The 19,360-nt window shown below is 45.7% G+C and overlaps 1 protein-coding gene across 1 annotated transcript in view; it reads left to right on the top strand.

Annotated features, from left to right (window-relative positions):
* The window catches only part of Nup210 (nucleoporin 210), a 96,238-nt gene that overhangs the window by 11,607 nt on the left and 65,271 nt on the right, over positions 1-19,360 (top strand). Inside the window, exons 2-6 of the mRNA XM_051203437.1 lie at positions 1,861-1,997; positions 4,083-4,214; positions 13,088-13,184; positions 15,381-15,531; positions 17,109-17,241. Coding sequence (XP_051059394.1) covers positions 1,861-1,997; positions 4,083-4,214; positions 13,088-13,184; positions 15,381-15,531; positions 17,109-17,241 — 650 coding nt within the window. The remainder of the gene's footprint in view (positions 1-1,860; positions 1,998-4,082; positions 4,215-13,087; positions 13,185-15,380; positions 15,532-17,108; positions 17,242-19,360) is intronic.

Genomic DNA, 19,360 nt, shown 5'->3' with positions numbered 1-19,360 from the left:
ATATCTTCAACTATTACTAAATAAAGTCCAATTTTCACACAGTGTGAGACCTTTTTCTTGCCCACTTGGGGTGTTTGTATCAATTTTGTTTTTCCCCTTGGCTTCTGAAGTGCCGTATCTTAAGAGGACACTCTGAGCTGACCGCACAGGCCTTTCCCCAGGAAGCCCATCTCTTTCCTCACTGGCGGGTGAGGTGGGTGTCTTTAGTAATTTACCTTCAGTGCATGTGGCTGTCCTGTTTTAGGCTTCCTGCAGCAGCTCAGTTGATACCTGTGTTCTTTGTGTCACTGTTCTCAGTTGTGGCTGGAGATGTTGCCTGTGGCCACCTGGCTTCCCACAAAGACCATCAACATGAGGCTGGAAGCCTGGGAGTATCTGGTCAAGTGTGCTATATACCATTGTTTTTTTGTTTGTTTGTTTTTTTTTTTTTGAGACAAGGTCTTATGTAGCTTATGTTGCCCTCAAACGTGCTATCAGCTGAGAAGGACCTTGAATTTTAAATGATCCTGAGTTCTTAGGCAAGCACCACCATGGTTGACTTTTAGTTGTGACAGACTGTAGTATGCCTGTAATGTTGGAGACTGAGGAATGAGTGCTGCCTCTCTACTCAGTGGCTGTCCTGCTCTGGGTCCTTGGTCACTTGTACAGATTGCTCTCAGAGTGCATCATGCCTGTCTGCCCTCCACCTCAGGGCCATGTGAACAGATCTCCCTGTCCCCACCCTGCCATCTCTGTGACATTCATTCCAAGGATTCCCGGGGACCTGCAGTAACAGTGAATACTCACTTAGCATTCCTAGTGCCACATCTGGTAGACTCTGACATTTGTCCTCTACTGTGACCTGGGACTGTTGCTGTCCTTTGTTAAGGAGCAGAGGCAGTGACACACGATGGCTTCCCCACCATGTCTTAGGCTGTCCTGATTTAACCTGCTGATGTGCTCATCTGCCTTTCTGTCCCCATGTAGTTGTGATGCCAGCTCCAAGTGCATAGGAACTCTGTGATTATACTTAGTGGTCTCCAGGTCCTGTGGAAGGTTAACATCTGGGTGAATGCTCTGAGTCCAGCCTGGATCAGCTGAGAGAGCAGTATTTGCTCTTCATGAGTAACACTTTTCCTGCTGATGGAGAATTACACTAGTAACTCATAGCAGGCTGAAAACATTACATGGAAAATTCCAGAAGTAAATCATTCAATTGATAAATTTTAGATAACTTTCATAGCCAGGTGTCATGATGCACACCTTTAACTCCAGCACACCTTTAACTCCAGCACTCAGGAGGCAGAGACAGGTGGATCTCTGTGAGTTTGAGGCCAACCTAGTCTACAGAGTGAGTTCTAGGACAGCTAGCTCTACACAGAGAAACTGTCTTGCAAAACAAACAACAACAAATAGTTTTCTATACAGTCTTATTATAACATGTATTTTATTGTGTTACCTCTCTTCCTGAGCCTAACATATAAAATAAAATTCACTGTAAATGTGTATATGAGGGGAAGGGTCGGGTATAGGTAGAGGCTGTGGTTTCACTGGGGTCTTGAATCTTCCTCCTGAGGTAAGGAAGCCTTGTACAGTCCTGTGTGTCTTGGAACATACCAAGGCTATGTTCAGGTGTCCAATGTCTGGTTTGATTTATCCAGTGGGGCCTGTGTGCAGTGACTCATATGCTTAGGTTGCAGAGGTTGGATGGTGGAAGGCCTTGGCTTGGTTGCTTTCCTTTTCTGTTTTTCTTTTAGGTTGGTGTGTGAGGTTCCTCACCTCTACTCTGTGTTTGAATCCAACAGATTCCCAGATGGAAGCTACTGTTCTGGCTTTGGGGCCTGGCTGTTTCTTACAATATGGTTCCTTTTTTCTTTGTAGGTCATCTACCCGGCCAGAGGTAGCCAGCATAGAACCACTGGGTTCCAATGAACAGCAGTGCTCCCAGAAGGCAGTGGTGCAGGCCCGCCTGACCCAGCCAGCCCGCCTGACCAGCATTATCTTCGCAGAGGACATCAGTAAGGGTTTCAATGTGTCATGGAAGATCCTTGATAGGGATGTGAGACAGGAAAACACCCTCCTTGAGATCTCTACCTGGAGCCTAGGAAACACCTTTTCCTGACCCTTCCTCACTAAATTTGCAGCATTTTCCCTTGTGGAGACTGGCTTGCTAAAGTCATAAATTAATACTTATTACCCCAGATGCTCTTAACTGGTATCAAATTAAAATGAAGAAAATTGACCTAGTAGGAAACAATATTTGATTCATCATATTGCAGATGTGGAGTTCAGTTTTCCTCAGTATCCCAGGATCCCTTGGAATGCTATACTCCTGGGACTGGTCCCTCTTGTGTTCTGGCTTAGAACTGTCTTCTGTATTCCTAAATCCAATTCACACCAGGAGTCAAGCATTAGCCTAGCACAGTTAACCTAGCCATCCAGACAGGAAAACTCTGGCTTCCTCATTGTCACCTTGTGGACCCACATTTAAAGCTGTGGTGGGGGAAAAAATCCTGCAGGAAATCAAGTTGTGTTCAGGCTATAACCACAAAGGGAAATGGCAAACACAATGACTGACTCTTTGCATCTGCCTGTTCACCAGGATCAAGACTCACACTGGTGCTGGCTCTTTGTTGTTTTTCTGTTTGTTTTATTTGCTTCTTATTGTGTGGATGGTGTGGAGGGACACATGGACATGGGGACACCTTTGTGGAGTCAGTTCTTTCCTTCTTCTCATGAGCTCTGGGGATTAACCTTGTCTCCAGGTTTGTGCAACCATTTCACTGGTCTCCTTGTCTTACTGACATCAGCATCCTATAAGACTATCTGCTGTATGACAAGGGGATGTGTGGATATAAGCACAAATTTGTTACTTCCTCAAAGTTAACACAGATAACAGCATTACCTGGAGAACTCTCTAGTGTAAGAACAACTGTGTACAATACTAGTTATTCTAACCATTCTCCAGGCACCAGATAGAAACATTTGCTCTATCTATATTAGCCCATGTATCAAGAACCTTAACAATGTTTGTATTGTTGTGCTCAATGGTACATACCTATAGTCCCAGCTACTCAGGAGGTTGAGGCAGGAGGATTGCTTGTGTCTAGAAGTTCAGAGTCAGAGTAGACCCACCTCAAAATGAAACTTGAGCCGGATAGAGGTTTGAGCTGTTTGTAGGACATCCATTTTTACTTAAGGACTCAAGTTCAGTTCCTAGCACACATGCCAGATGGCCCTCAACCACCTGGGGGGATCTGCAGTCTCTGATGACCTTAAGCACCAATACTCACATGCACACACCACAAACAAACACACACTCTACACATAATGAAAATACAATTTAAAAAACAGTAAATTTTATATACTGTGACCCAATAAACCTGGGGAACTATACTATGTAGATTAATAAGCCCAAGTCGTTTTGTACATAAAACCAGTATTCCTAACATTGAGCTGAATCTGAACCCTAAATGTTTAACACAGTGGAAGGTCTATGAGATAGCCTCCTGGTAAAAATAATACTCAGCAGACTGGGCACACACCTTTGATCCCAGCACTTGGTAAGCAGGGGCAGGTGAATCTCTGTGAGTTTAAAGTCAGCCTGGTCTACTGGTCTACATGGGGAGTTCCAGGACATCCAGGGCTACAGAAAGATCCTGTCTCAAAAACAAAAAAACCCCCAAAAAAACCCAACCCCCCCACACACAAATACCCTAAAACAAAAAAGGTGAGGGGGGGAGGAGATAGTATTCAACATTTAAAGTGTGGGACTGGAGAGATGACTCAGCAATTAAGAACATGTATTATCCTTGCAGTTTCCAGCACCCACATTTCATGTCTCACAACTGCTTGTAACTCCAGCTCTAAAGATTTATCCTCTTCTGGCCTCCATGGTCATCTGCACTTGTGTGACATACACATAGAACATATACATGCACACAGATCAGATAAAAGTAATGATTCCATTGCAGGGGCTGAACATGTAGCGCAGTGATCCAAGTGTTTCCTTTGTGGCTTGTTGGTTACTGAAGGTGGTGACCCTGGAGGTGGGACAGTGGCTGAGCACCATTCTCAGGGCTGACTTCTTTCTGTCCCTGCAGCCACAGGCCAGGTGCTGCGCTGTGACGCCATCGTTGACCTCATCCATGGCATTCAGATTGTCTCTACTACCCGTGAGCTCTATCTTGAAGACTCTCCCCTGGAGCTGAAGATCCAGGCTCTGGACTCAGAAGGTGACCATGGCTGGCTATCTTTGGCAAGCTCATACCTTGACCATAACCTCAATTACTCTGGTCTCTCATGAGTAGCTACTGCTGCAACCAGGAAGGAAGAACTACCACCAAGGGAGAAGTAGAGCGGGTAGAAGCTATCTCTGAGGTAGCTTGTATCCCTTGGTGGCTTCAAGCCCTCCTCATGTTCAGAGGTCTGGCCTATGTGTACAGATGTTAGCTAACTCTGGGAGCAGTCTTGATGCCCTCTGTCTCAGGAGTTGACTCCTGGGTAGAGGTGGGACAGCTGTCCATAGAGGTAACCACACTGGGCAGTAGGAACCCTTTGTTCCTGCTCAGTTTCCAGAGTGTTTTTGATGTCCTAAGTGCTCCAGACCTCCAAACACAGGTATAGATAAGGGCAGTTATGGGCTGCTGGCTTGGTATATTGGGTGTCACTTCTTGACTAGTATAGATAGTGACTTGTTCTTGGGGGGGATTCTTGTGTGTGGCTTTGCCTGCTAGAAGCAGACTGGGCTGGAGACTGACCTCTTAGAAGAGGAGCAAGAGGAGTGTATTATTCAGCTTGTCATAATTGTAATAAAATTCCTGGGACAAACAAGACCAGGACATTTCTGATGCATGCTTTTAGAGGTTCTAGTGTATGTCTTTGGGCCTGTGGCAGGGCAGGGCATCATGGTAGGACACTGCTTACTTTATGGCAGCCAGCAAGCAAAGAGATGGAAGAAAGTGGGGTCTGATAATCCCCTTCAAGCCCATGCTCCTGGTGACCTAACTTCTCCCCACTTGGCCCCAGTTGTTTAAAAGCTTGCTGCCTCTGGGGCTGGAGAGATGGCTCAGCGGTTTAGAGCATTAGCAGCTCTTCCAGATGTCCTGAGTTCAATTCCCAGCAACCACATGGTGGCTCACTTCCATCTATAATAGGATCTGATGCCCTCTTCTGGTACGCAGGTGTATATGCAGATAGAGTACCATATACATAAAGTAGATAAATCTTTAACAATTAGTAAAAGTAAAAATAAAAGTTTACCACCTCTGAGCAGCACAGTACCATGGCTGTTACCTAAGTCTTCATTCAATACATGGGTCATTGCCTCCAGAACTTTAGGCAGTGGGGATACTTCCTGTGAATAGGCAAGGTATATACATGGAATGAGGGGCCCACATTGGAAAATCTGGAATCTGAAATGTATTTGGTCTTAAGCTTCTTGAAGCACCTGGAAGAGTCAGTGCAAATATCCCCAGCTCTGAAGACCGCAGAATCGGAATTGCTTCCAATCCTAAGCATCTGCAGGTCACTAGGAGACAGTAGAGCTGGGGAGGACCCTGGTTGTATGTGCAGGGTGAATGTTGAACACTCTTTTGGGGAAGACACGATGGTGAGGTGAAGACTGTTTAACAGACATGGGTTTACATTGGGGTGGGAGTGGAGCAGGTGTGTAGTTGCCTTGTAGCTGAGCCAGAACTGAGCTGTACCCTGACGCCAGGGGTCCTGCTTTGGGGTCAGAAGTTGGCCATCTTATTCTGTGATGGGCAGCATGGTGAATGGGACTAAGCTTCTCTGGGTATATGTCTCTGTCACAACATTTCACCTGAGACCTTGTTGCTCCAGAGTAGCCAGAGGTATGTAGCCATGAGTGATGGATACTGATAAACATTATTTTATAAAATCAGGCAGGGAGCTGGTGGTGGTGGTACACACCTTTAATCCCAGTACTTAAGAGGCAGAGGCAGATGGACCTCTATGAGCTTGAGGCCAGTCTGGTCTTCAGAGTGAGTTCCAGGACAGCCAGGGCTACACAGAGAAACCCAGTCTAAAAAACAAATAAACAGAGGCCAGACTTGTTCCAGGTGTTATAATTTGCTGACCCCTGCTCTGAGTCTTCCTGAAATTACTTAAAGATTATTCCTACTGAGATTTATATGCATTAATTTACCTTGTTCTAAATTTTTTAAGATTTATTTATTTTATGTGCATGAGTGTTTGTATGTATGAATGTATGAATGTATGTATGTATGTATGTATGTATGTATGTATGTATGTATGTATGTATACCACTTATGTGGAGCACCCACAGAGTCCAGAAGAGGGTTTCTTATCACCTGAATTAGAGTTAGGGTTGTGAGCCTCCATGTGGGTACTGGGGACCAAACTTGGTTCTTTGTAAGAGCAGCAAATGCTCTTAACCAGGGAGCCATCTCTCTAGACCTAATTCACCTTTTCAAAAAGTGGGTTCTGGTTTAATTTATTAATTCACTAAGTTGAACCACCATTACCTCATCACTGTCTAATTTTAGAGCTTCTCATCAGTGTAGAAAGAAACCCAAAACCTGTGAACACTTACTGCCAGCTGACCGTTGCCCAGCCCTTGACACAGCCCTCCCTCCCAAGCCAAGTTTCTGTCTGCATTTTTTGCTCTGGACTTTTCCTGGGTGTGTGGTCACCTGGCACAGCCACACAGTCTCCTGACCATCTTCTCTCACTCTCACTAAACCCTGTACTTTCAGTCCATGCCCTTAGTACCTGGCAACAGCAATTTGTTCTTTTTATTGTCAGATAGCATCCCACTGTGTGGACCAATGGCATTGTTTCTCTAGATATCAGCTGATGGAATTTTGGGTTTCTACTTTGCTACTGTGAACTTCTGTGTAAACACATGTTTTAGGTTCTCTTGAGTAAACACAGATGAGTGGGCCTAGAGAGATGGTTCAGCAGTTAAGAGCACTGGCTGCATGTGCAAAGGACCCAGGTTTGAGTCCCAGCACCCACAAAGTGGTTTACAACCATCTACAGCTTCAATTCCAGGGGATCTAACACCTTTTCCTAGCTTCCTCTGGACTCTAGGCCTGCATTTATACATATAAATAATCTTTAAGAAGCAGCTGTGTGATGTGATTTATGATTGGCTTTCCTCAGCCAGACATACCTCAACCTTTGTCGTCTGTTTTGGTCTGAGTCTCTTCTGTGAATGAACTTGACCCTTGTAAGCTTTGAGGACTTCACTGAGAAGGGTTGTGTCTTCTCTAGATTTCTGGTATTCCTCAACTCTAGCTCTGCAGTTTATCAGATGTGTGGAAGTCTGTGGATGCCAGCCTTGTGCTAGGCCGCAAGCAAGTTGGGTAATGCCCATTGCGTAGACAAGGAAGCTGTGGTAACTTACCCAGGTCACATGCCCATAGGTGGTGGAGTATGCTGCTGCTGCTCTGATTCGCTCCTGCTACAGTAGTTTTCCTGGCCATTGGCAGCTATCTGCGCTCTGCACACACCATCTGCCTGCTGTGGTTTGAATGTGATTTGCTTGCCTGGAACTCAAGTTCATATTCTGCTCTCAGAGTATGAGAGCTTGGGAGTAGTGGTCCCTTTAAGGCCTGGTTCGGTTATAAGAGGGACCAATGAAGATCTTGCTGGATCAGCTAGCTTTGTTTTGCTCAGTTTATACCTAGGCAAGTTTGCCATTGCCTACCTGTCCTTCTGCATTTTCACCACATCTAAAATGCTATGAAGTAACTTGTTTGTTGTAAATCAGGCTCTTATGTAGCCCAGGATGACCTCCAGTTCACTGTGTAGCTGAGGATTACCTTGGATTTCAGACCCTCTTGCCTTTGCATCCAGAGTGATGGAATTATAGACATGTTCTACCACACTTGGTTTTCTGTGGTGCTGGGGATTTGCACCAAGGGCTTCATGCATGCCAGACAAATACTGTATCAATGAACCATGTCCTCTGTCCCTCATGATGTATCTTGACATGAGTTCTTCACTGAATGTGACAGCCTAGTCTTGCATCTCCATTCTCTTGAGCCATGAGCTGAAATAAGCTAGTTTACTTTATATGTTACTTATGGAAGCATTCTACCATGACCTTAATACCTGAAGCAGTCAGCTTAGAATGAGGAAAGGTTTACTTTGGCCTATGGGTTCAGAAGTTTTAGTCCATGGTTGTTTGATCCTGTTGCTTTCCAGTATCCCCTGCAATGGCATGCCTACACTCTCAGGCTGTCCACCAAGTGTTTGAGGGAATTCAAGATCCAAACTGTAATGCTCTGTCATAGATGTGTTCTATTTTAGGAACTGAAAATGGACTGTCACAGGACTCCTTAAACATTCTCCTCTTGTAGCCCTTTTATGCCCAAGAAATTTTCATGTGGTCTCAGGTATATAAGAACTTAAAGTAAGCATCAAATCAAATTTTTACTCATAGTAAATCATGCATTTATTTGAAACAGTGCTTTTATGTTTGTATAATTTTATCATTTTTAAAGATGAAAACAAAGTTGCATACTAACAAGATGGGTATGCTTGCTCACTTTTACAGAAAGAATTAAATCCCAGCTGGTGTTTGATACTGTAGGACACAGTGTCTGCTGGGCTTTTCAGAGCTGGTGGGTATTTTGATTTTTGAGGTCTGAATGCTGAGAATGCTTTACATAAATACATAGTGCAAGATGGAAGAAATGCATTAAGGGCCATTTCAGAAACCCCAAGCCAAAATATACATATCGATTTTTTTATGCAACTTTTAGTTGGCAACTCAAATAGCAATATTTCGAGGTGAGGGAGGGATTGAGACAGGGCCAGCTTAGGCTGGCCTCAAACTCACTGTAGTTGAGGATGTCTTGTACCCCTGTCCTTCTTACTTCAACTGCATAAGTCCTGGGATTACAGATATGTCCCAGCCTCATTGAACAATTTTTAAAATCAAAATTATAATGCAGTATAACCCAAAGATAGACTAATTTGATATGTGCTGAGGAATGACAGGAAAATATGGAAAAGTCCTTGTTTTTTCTTAAACAATCATTTATTTATTTATTTATTTATTTATTTATTTATTTATTTATTTTTTGTGCATTGGTGTTTTGTCTGCTTGGATGCCTGTGTGAGGGTGTCAGATCCTCTTGGACAGGAGGTACAGACAGTTGTGAACTACCATGTGGGTGCTGGGAATTGAACCTGGGTCCTCTGGAAAAGCAGCAAGTGCTCTTAACCACTGAGCCATCTCTCCAGACACAGTTATGGTATTTTTAAGAGCAGAAAACTTTGTACATATATTAAAACATTGCATTTATAACACACGGTGGTTTCAAATCGGAGCATGATGGAATGCCCAATGCAAAGTGCTCATGTTAGCCAGATGTTGTTGCCCATGCCTTTACCCCATCCCTGGGGAAGCAGAGGCAGCGGGACCTCTGTGAGTTCAACACTAGCCTGGTCTACACAGTGAGACCCTGTTTCAGGAAAAACAAAATGGAACAAAAAGCCTACCAAAGTGTGTATGTTCATGTTCAGAACCGAAATTGTAGTAGAGTTGTGTGGCACTACATGTGACATTACACATTTGAGTTTTGATTGTTTTCTGGTCATTGCCCCCATGTAAAAATGTTTCATTGTTATTTTTTGTTTTGTTTTGCTTTGTTTTTTGTGGATTTCATATTCAGTCATGGTGACAGCCCATAGTTTAAGGTCTGGGACTAAGACACTGCCCTTTTGACACAATGTTGTTTGCAGTGTGTTTCCAGAACAATTTCCCATTCCTCGTGCATTTTTGAGATGGAACTGAGCATGCTCCAGTCCCTGGAGATACTCTCTTCCCTGTGCCCGTGCTCTCCCTTTAGGATGGGGCCTTGGGCCCAAGTCTGCATCTTCCAGGCCTTTCTGCTCAGGTGCCCCCTCTGGCTTCCCAGGTGGAACTTGCTCTTTCCTGCTGAGTTCTCTCAGCCCTTACTGCCCCTGGTGTTCAGGGCTTGTTTTTCATTGTGGATCTGAGCTTTTATTCTTCTCACTGCTTCTGGACTTTGGAGCCAATGAGCATTGGACACCTGTTTGTTCATTAGCTGCATAATGTTTTTCCCGTGGACTAGGACAGAAGAGGTATGTCCTCTGAAGCCCCTGGGACTCCTGGTGCTCATAGCTACTTCTCAAGTAGAGAAGCAAAACTTTGGGCCTGGCCCATGAAGCCATTTTGCCTTTTGCATCCTATAAGCCTGTGGCCCCATCCCCACTTCACTTTTGGGGCAGGCTTACTTGGTGGGATCTCCTTATCCCTTTTTGGAGGGCTCTGGGCCAAAGCAAGAGAGGCATTATATGGCTTCCTGTGGTTACATTTTTGTCAGGAGGAATCAGTGTCCTCCACCCTTTCCACAGGACAGTTCCCACAGGGTCTTGTGCTCAGAAAGAGCCAGGCTTGGCTTCATGCTCAAATCCTGCTACCTAGAAGCCTGTAATTGTGTACTCTGGTTGAACAGTGGAGTGTGTGTTGGTGACATGGAGCCTTAGCAATTCTGGTTGCTGCATCCTTGCCACCTTCATGCATCCTGGAATGGCTTCTGTGCCACCTCCCCCTGGCTCTTGGTTTCCTGGGTCCTCCTGTTCCCTTTCCTCATTCTTTACCATTTGTACCCTCCACCCATGGGAGTCTCGGTGGGGAGGGTTGGGTGCATGTATCGGGTAGATCCATCCATTTAGGAAAGAGAGATGTGACTTCAGTTGATGTTACTTGAATTCTCTAGAACCCAACCAAGGTGGGATGCTGGGTGGTGGTGCAATGGCCGGCAGGTGGTGCAATGGCCAGTTGGCTCTTCTTGGCCTCTTTTTGCTCCAAGTTGCAGGGCAGCATTTCAAGGCCCCTCTGAGAGTCTGTCACCTTTGGACTAGCACACACCCTGAGTGAGCATACCTTCAGCACTTTCCACTGCCTTTGAATGAGAGCCCCACATCTGCATACACAGGGAGCCTGGAAAATTCCAGTCATTTCCCCACGCACATCCTTTCGAATTGGTGAGACTTTAAGAAGCACTAAGTTCTTCTTATTCTCAGAGTCATCATATCTGTCTCTTCTTCATCTTAGGAATGTGGGAGACAGGGTGGGGTGAGAGCCCAGGAGCCATGCGTGCCGCCACAGACATTCTATCAGACATGCCTCTTGTGGGGTGTCTGCTTCCCCTGCCCTCCTCATAGACCCTCTTGCTCACTGGGGACACTTTCTGTCTTCAGATTTATTTTGAATTATGTTTATGTGTATGTGTGGGTTTATGCACAGGAGTACAGGTGTCCTTGGAAGTCAGGACATAGAGTTACAAGTGATTATAAGCTACCCAATGTAGGTGATAGGAACCAAACTCAGATTCCCTCTAAATGCAGTATACATGGCTCTTAACCACTAAGCCATCTCTGCAGCCCACTGGAGACACTTTTTTTGAACTAATTCAATAGATCCATGGGGTAGAGTTCTTGTTCCTATTTTACAGTAGAGAGAAGAGTTCTGGAGTGAACAGGAGGAACTCTCAAGAGTACTCATGGATATGCAGTATCAAGGGAGTAGACTACTTGGCTTGTAGTGATTGTATAATTTAAAGGGCTCATAGGATATCCATCAGCATCCTGTAGTGTCAGCTTGCTTAGTTCTGCCACGAGGGACTTAGAAATGGGCTGTGTTGTGTTGGTGCACCATGGGGAGGGACTCCTGTGGTCCCAGCTGTGTCACAGAAAGAGGCTAGATTGTGAAGTGGAGTGTAGATTGTCTCTGGAGTGTAGAAGAAAGGGCTCAATTTCCATGCAATGAAAGCAGCTGGGCTGATGGGAGGACTTCTGATGTCCTTTCCATGCATGTTCAAGGTGTGGATTCCAGTATTTGCCTCATGGGTATTAGGATGACAGGCTACTTTGGTCCAAGAGCTTCCTGAGAGTTTTAGAACTATAACTTTTGTCAACACTTCCTTGTGTCTTTATCCATTCTGCTCCCTGTGTCTTTATCCATTCTGGATGAGGCTTATTTGCCTCTGGCTAGTTGTTCAGTGGTGGAAAGATACCAAGAAACTTTAAGAAGAGCCCCACCCCCTTTAGTTTCCCAGAGAAGACAAAGGCCACATTTCCCTGGCCTTTTTGCTAAGTATGGTTTGCTTTGGGCTTTAAAAGCAACCATTTATTAGTTCAGTATTTATTTATGTGTATATGCCTGCATGAGTTTATGTGCTACACCACCTGCATGCAGTTATTCATAGGGCATTAGATCCCCTGGAGCTGGAGTTACAGGCAGGTGTGAGCCACCTGATGTGGGTGCTGGGAACCAAGCCTGGGTCTCTTGTAAGAGCAGTGAGCACTCTTAATCTCTGAGTCAATTTCTAACCTCTGATTTGGCCTTTGAGATCTTGGTGGAGAAGGTGAGATTCCAGGGTGGTATGACTAAATAAAGACCCTATTGTTTTATGATTTGTTTCTGAACTGTCTCTCATGGGCTCTTGTTGACTTGGACACAGGTGCAGGAGTGCTCAGATATGTGGCCTGGGGAAGGGAGTGGTCATGAAGGATCTGACCTTGGCAGTTGGTGGCTTCATCATTTGATGAGATTTTGATAGGGTGCAAACTCAGGAAATGTGACCAGGCTGAACAGGCCCTTGGGAGCATGTTTTTGTGTTCTATATCTTGTCACCAATTCCTCCCTCTGTCCTTGATTCTTGATTCCAGTAAGGTAGAAGCCTTGCCTTGCCTCGCCTTCCTTTCCCTTTGTGGCCCGTGCTGCTGAAGTACACTCCCATGCTCCAGTACCTTGAAGGGAGGCATTCTCTCTTTAGACAAAGAGGGGGATTAATAACTTAGGTCTCAGTGGCCTCCTTAGGTTTCGACACCTACAGAGGGTTCAAGGTTAAGTGGGGAGGGGAAGGCCTGGGTTCAAATTTTGGCTGAGCCCTTTATGGTGAAAAGCAAGTACCACCCCACCATTCCTTTGAACATTAGTTTTCCCTATCTGAAGTGAAGGTCATGGTGTGTGCCTTGCAAGGTGTGGTGCTGAGCACTGAGACTGCATGTAGTCAAAGTTGCCATCTCCCTCTTCCTGGGCCCTGGGGAACATACTCATGTGTTTCTGCTTCTTTTACAGGGAATACCTTCAGCACCCTGGCAGGGCTGGTCTTTGACTGGACAATTGTGAAGGATACAGAGGCCAATGGTTTCTCAGACTCCCACAATGCACTACGGTAAGAGGCTCTGTGATGAGGCCTGGCTACTTTTGAATGGATGTAGGAAATTGGAGGTTTTTTGACATTCTCCTGTCAATGAAGAGGCCAGGGCACCACCCAGGATGCTTGGTGCTCACAGTGACTGATTGGGGAAGAGAGTTTAATGTCTCCCAAGCATGCAGGCAACCTCTGGCTCATTGTGGCATATTCTGTGGGAACCTGTCAGAGAGGGTGGGCTATCTAGCTGGACAAAGAAGACACAGGACTCTAGAAGGCTGTTTTAGGGTGCTAGGAACACGTGGGTGGCCCTAGAGGGAAGTGCTTCCCTGGTGAGCAAGTTAAAGGGGAGGCAAGTTCTGGCTAAGAGGACAGGCCATCAGCAAAAAAAAAAAAAAAAACAACAACAAACAAACAAACAAACAAACAAAAAAACCAAACATAGAGTTGAGTACAGACAGACCTATAAAGAGAGCAAGTCAAAGCATCTGAACTCATTACACCCCTTCCCCAGCAGCCATCTGGCCTGTGCCTACCTCTGACTTTTCCACTTTCCAGCCAGGGAAACTGAGGTTTGGAGAGAGTGGGTCTGTTGGTAAGTGGCTGAGTTGGCATTTGTACACAGATCTCTGTAGATCTGCTTTATCCAGCATTGAGCTGCTGAGCCTGTGCTGAGTCAAATGTATGTTTGACAGAATGAGAAAGTTCCTTTTGGGACAGCAAAGGGGCTTATCACCAAGATGACCTGAGTCCCCAGGTCATGCTGCATGGTAGAAGAATTGACCCCTACCAATTGTCTTCTGACCTTCTTAGGTGAGCCATGACACACACACACACACACACACACACACACACGCACGCACGCACGCACGCACCCACGCGCGCACGCACACACACACACACACACACACACAGGGTGGGGTGGTAATAAACACAAAAGAAATTGTTTTTCTTCCCTGAGACCTATTCCTTCCATTTAAAGCCATGGTTGAAGGCTGTCTGTCTTTTGGCTGGAATTTCAGTGGAGCTATTCAATTTAAAACCTACAGAAAATGCCAGTGTAGTGTGGAAAATGTTTCCCTAAATTGCTTGAGGGCCTGTTGCCAGGGTGATGTCCTGTCACCTTTGATCATTTTACTGTGCTTTCACTACCATTAGGATATTTTCTTGAGTGTCTGCAATACAGTTATCAAGATTAGGAAGTTGAGGCTGGAGAGATGGCTCAGCAGTAAAGAGCATTGGCTGCTCTTCCAGAGGACCCAGGTTTGGTTCCCAGCACGCTTGACGCTGACAGCTGTCTGTAACTCTTGTTCCAGGGGATCCAGCACCCTCGTCTGACCTCCACAGGCACTACATGCACATGGAGAACAAATATACATGTAAACAAGCACACATACAAAATAAAAATATTTTTTTTAAATCAGGAAATTCACCCAGATGCATGCTATCTCCAGAACTGGAACTGAGAATGGCGCCCAGGGTCACACACTGCATGCTGTTAATTTTCTCTTTTGTGTATCAGCTTGACACAGTCCCTTGACCTTTCCTTGACTTTCAGGATTTTGACACATATGAAATGACAGTCCAGGTGGTATGTGTGTGATATTGGGCATGGGACCTAGGTCTTGTGCATACTAGGCTGCACTCTGTCACTGAGCTATTGGATGATAAACCACAGCTTAGCACAGTGCTGGGCTGATTCTGGGCAGGCTGCAAATGTGGTCCTGCAGGCTGTTCCTTCTTGGGCAGAGCAAGTAGGGGGTTTATTGTGAATTGCTGGCTGAAAGAAAGGTAAAACAGGGACCCCAGAAGCCAGTCCTGCTTGGCAGCATGCTCTCAGAGTGTTCACTGTGTGACTTATTTGCTGAGCTGGGTGGTGTTACTGACCATCTTTGAGTTGGAACCTTGGGCTTGCCTTTTAATGTAACTTTTCCCTGAGGACCCAGTGGATTGTCTCAAATTTCAGTGTATATCTTCATATATGGGTCTTGATATAGTGCCCAATCCCAAGTCCAGGTATATTCCACAGAGACATTGCAGCTCTGACTTAGACAGTAGCAAAGATGTGTTTCTAATGTTTTCAAGCAGTGTGATTCGTGGCATCAGCACCCCTTATTCCAGGGTCTAGCCCTCAGTAGGAGACCCTGATAATGGTGGATGCCACACTGGGTTCTGGGAAATTCCATGTTCAAGTCTTGTGATGTTTTCCCCTTTCAGCATCCTCACCTTCTTGGAATCCACATATATTCCACCTTCCTACATCTCAGAGATGGAGAAGGCAGCCAAGCAGGGGGACACCATCCTAGTGTCTGGGATGAAGACTGGAAGCTCCAAGCTCAAGGCTCGCATTCAGGAAGCAGTCTACAAGGTGGGCCTAGGTTCTACTGTGCTGTCCCCACAATGGGGTAAGGATGACAGTGAACTACAGAATGGGCCCTAGGGTCTTATGCTTTCTCTGTCTTTCCATTTGTTTGATTGTGTGAGCCATGGCATAGGGAAGGAAGGTTGAACCTCCAGAAGTTAGCATCACAAAGGTCACATCTGCTCCTCAGTTTTGAAGGAGTTACCTCATTTCTAGGAAGAGCTCCCCATCCTGATGCAGGGGCACACTTACCATCTAAGACAGGCTCAGTGGCCATTTGTGGATGGTTGCATCTTCCCACTTCTCAGTTAGTAAAAGACTTTTCCTACCATCTTTGCTAGGCAGCACATGCCCTGAGTCAGGACCTGTGTAGACCATCGGGGTGCTGAAGCAAATCTGTGGAGATGGAAAATGGCCATATATCCACCTGGAACAGTCTAGGTCTATTGGTATTTCTGTCAACAAGCATCATTTCTGCCATTAGTTTTCTCTGACAATGGAAGCTTCTGGGGATTTTGACACCCAGGGTACTGGAGAGGAGGCCCTGTCATCTGTCTGCTCAGTCTCTCAAGTTGCTTCCTGAGGGCTAGGTCAGGATTGAGGGATGAGCTGGGGAAGAGACCAGGGAGTATGAACTGAGGACACACAGACAGGTCAGTCTGAGCATTTGTGGAGGGAGAGCTTGAGCACTGGTAGCCACAGCATCTGTAGACATTACTCCTGGTTCCTCTGTTTTGTTTTGTTTTTTTTTTTCTGTGTAGTTATTGTCACTTTTAGTCAAGATAGAACATGGGTAAGGTACAGTGAGAGTTTTGAGTACTTGCTGGTGCCATACCTGCAGGTTCTCCTGGGGTGTAGGGTTGCAAATGATATCCTGTTTCTCTGTTCCAGTAGGGACATACTGAGAAGTCAAAAGATACAACAAGAGTCCTGGGTCTTTAGCTGTACCTGAGCTGTGTACATAGTATTGGCCAGTCCTGGGGTCAGTCCTCAGCACTCATAAAAATAGAACAAGTGGGGCTGTAAGTATGGCTTAGTAGTTTAAAAGTATTTGCTGCTCTTACAGAGAACCCAAGTCCAGTTCTCAGTACCTCCATCAGGTGTCTCAAAATCTAGATACAGGGTATCCAATTCCCTCTTCTGGCCTCCATAGGCATTCATATACATGTGGCATATATGCACAGAGGCATACACATGTACATGTAATTTAAAAGAAAATAGTGTAAAAAAAAAAAAAAAAAAAAAACAAGGGTTGAGGAGATGATTCAACAGAGGACCTGGGTTTGGTTATCAGCACCCATATTCCAGCTTATAACCATCTGTAACTCCAGTTCCAGAGGATCCAATATCCTCTTTTGGCCTCAGTTGGAATGAAGCATGAATATGTTGTACAGACACACATGCAGGCTAAATACCCATGCACATTAAAACACACATTCAGTCATGCACACACATATAGCCACAGAGCATGCCACCATCATCACACAACCAAAAAAGCCTCAAACCTTTCTTTCTTACCCACAACTCCTCTGTCCCCAACCCCCAGCCAACCTCACCTTCTTTCTCCTTTTCTCTGTGCTAAGAACGTTCACCCTGCGGAAGTCAGGCTGCTCATCTTGGAGAACATCCTACTGAATCCAGCCTATGATGTCTACCTGCTGGTGGGGACGTCCATTCGTTACAAGGTTCAGAAGATCAGGCAGGGGAAGATTACAGGTACAGCTGTGACTCAGAAGTCATGTTAGATGCTTTCCTCTTTCCTTTAAAAATATTGTATGTATGTATGTATGTATATATGTGTGTGGGGGGTGAGGGGGGTGTTTCTATGTGCATGCAGTACCTGAGGAAGCCAGAAGAGGGCAATGGATCTCCTGGAACTGGAGTTAGCCACTATGGTAGTGAGCCACTATATGGGTGGGTACTGGGAGCTGAATCTGGGTCCTCTGTGAAAGAAATTGAATTAAAAGCTGCTTCCCTTTTTGTTACTGTGATAAAAATACATGGCACATGAAGTTTACCATCATAAAGTTTTTTGTGTGTGCCGATCAGTGGCATTACATTCCTTGGTAGCATTTTGTAACCGTTACCACCATCTATCTCCAGAACTTTTCCATCTCCCCCAGCTGAACTGATGGCCTCATGAAACACACCCCATCCCTCTCCCTCACACCCAGCACCCACTAGCCACTAATGAAGCTGACTGCTTTGGGGACCTCAGTTGCATGCAATCCTGTGTGCTCATTCTGCAATTGGGCTTTCATTGACTATGTCCTCAAGATCTGTTGCCATTTAGAATGCATCAGACCACATTTTATCCCTCTGTCTGTCTTTTGACAGTTGGCATGGCTCCATCTTTTGTTTATCATGGGTGTGCTTATAGCTGAGTTCCTGCTTTCAATTCTTCTGACTTCATTTAGAGCAACTCCTTAGCTGTTGGCTCACATTGGACCAGGTTGTGCCTGTGGTCTGCCTCTGACTGATGAGCAAAGTTGTGCTTTGTCTCAGGTGGACCATGATTGACAGGAGCTATTCTGGAGATTCTATGTTCTGGGTACATGCATTTTAGAAGGTGAGCATGGATGAGCTGGTCCTCCTAGGAACCCTGACTGCCTAGTTCACAGGTGTGGCTGTGTGGCATCAGAGAACCTCAAGACAAGTGTGCTGCATTTAGGGTTGCTTCACTTAAGGGGATTGGCCGCATGTTTCCACAGGTGACCACCAGAGCGTCAGGGTGACCCTGGGGTGGCATTTAAGAGGCTTGTTACCTACCAGTACCTGAAGGCCTCCAGTTTCCTACATTGAATTCTAGGTCGGGTGACAGTTCATTGATGAGGACCTGAGGGGTACCACAGCAGTGTCTGGTTAGTCATCCTGGATGGGGATTGCTTGGCCCATTTGAAGGCCTCTACCTCCTGCTTCTGTACCCAGTTCTCTGAGAGCAAAGATGGAGGAAAGCAAGCTTGTGTTTTGTGAGTGTCTGCTGCATGCTGAGCAGGCAGCATCAGCCTCCTGCATGGTGTGTATCCATCCAGGGTAAGGATGCTGTACAAGATGATGTGCAGGGAGCCCAGCCTAAGGGTCCTGTCAAACTTGATACCACCTTTGACTCTAGGGAAGAAGTTCTGGCAGGACAAGGATGGTTCTAAGACTGTGTCAAGGTTTCCAGGACCTTGGTGAAGAAATTAGAAGTGGAGTTCTGTGGTCACCGATGTGACCTAAGAAGGAACATGGTCAGGGGAGCGTCTTTAAAGGCCAGAAAACACAAAAGGCTTGTGTAAAATTCTGCATGAACACAGATGCTGGCCAGAAATGCCTTGAGATGCTGACCATTGCCTTGAAGGATGATGACCTGGAAAGGGCAGCGTGGTTGTCCTTTGAGCTAAGCACCTGGCATCTTGGGACATTCCCTTGTGCCCTTTGCAAAAGATCATCCCAGCTGGTTTTGCTGACAGTTTAGATCTCACATAGAGAGGTATCTCACATAGAGAGGTATCCCACTTAGAGCAGTATCCAGCTGCTCCCTGCCACCTGCTGCCTTAATTGCAGGGGCCTATAGCAAGAAAGCCAGCATCTCTTCTGGGTAAGGCTTTCCAGGTGTGTGACTGACTGGGAAAGGAATGCTTACAGACTTGTAAGCAACCAACCCCTCACCTATGCAGGAAGTGCAATAAACACCTCAGTTCCCCAGAGTGAACTTTGGTAGAATTGTGCCTTGGTTTGTCATTGGGCTCTTGGGAGGAGAGGTGGCTGTTGCTTATATTCTCCCTGAGAAGGGATATTAGCTAAAGGTGGACATGCTGACAGTGTTCACTACCACTGAGCACCTCTAAAGCTC

Source organism: Phodopus roborovskii, unplaced genomic scaffold, assembly GCF_943737965.1.
Source record: "Phodopus roborovskii unplaced genomic scaffold, PHOROB, whole genome shotgun sequence".
NCBI classification, from domain to species: Eukaryota; Metazoa; Chordata; class Mammalia; order Rodentia; family Cricetidae; genus Phodopus; species Phodopus roborovskii.
The sequence above is the reverse complement of the archived record's forward strand: the minus strand, read 5'-3'. Positions and strand labels throughout refer to the sequence as shown.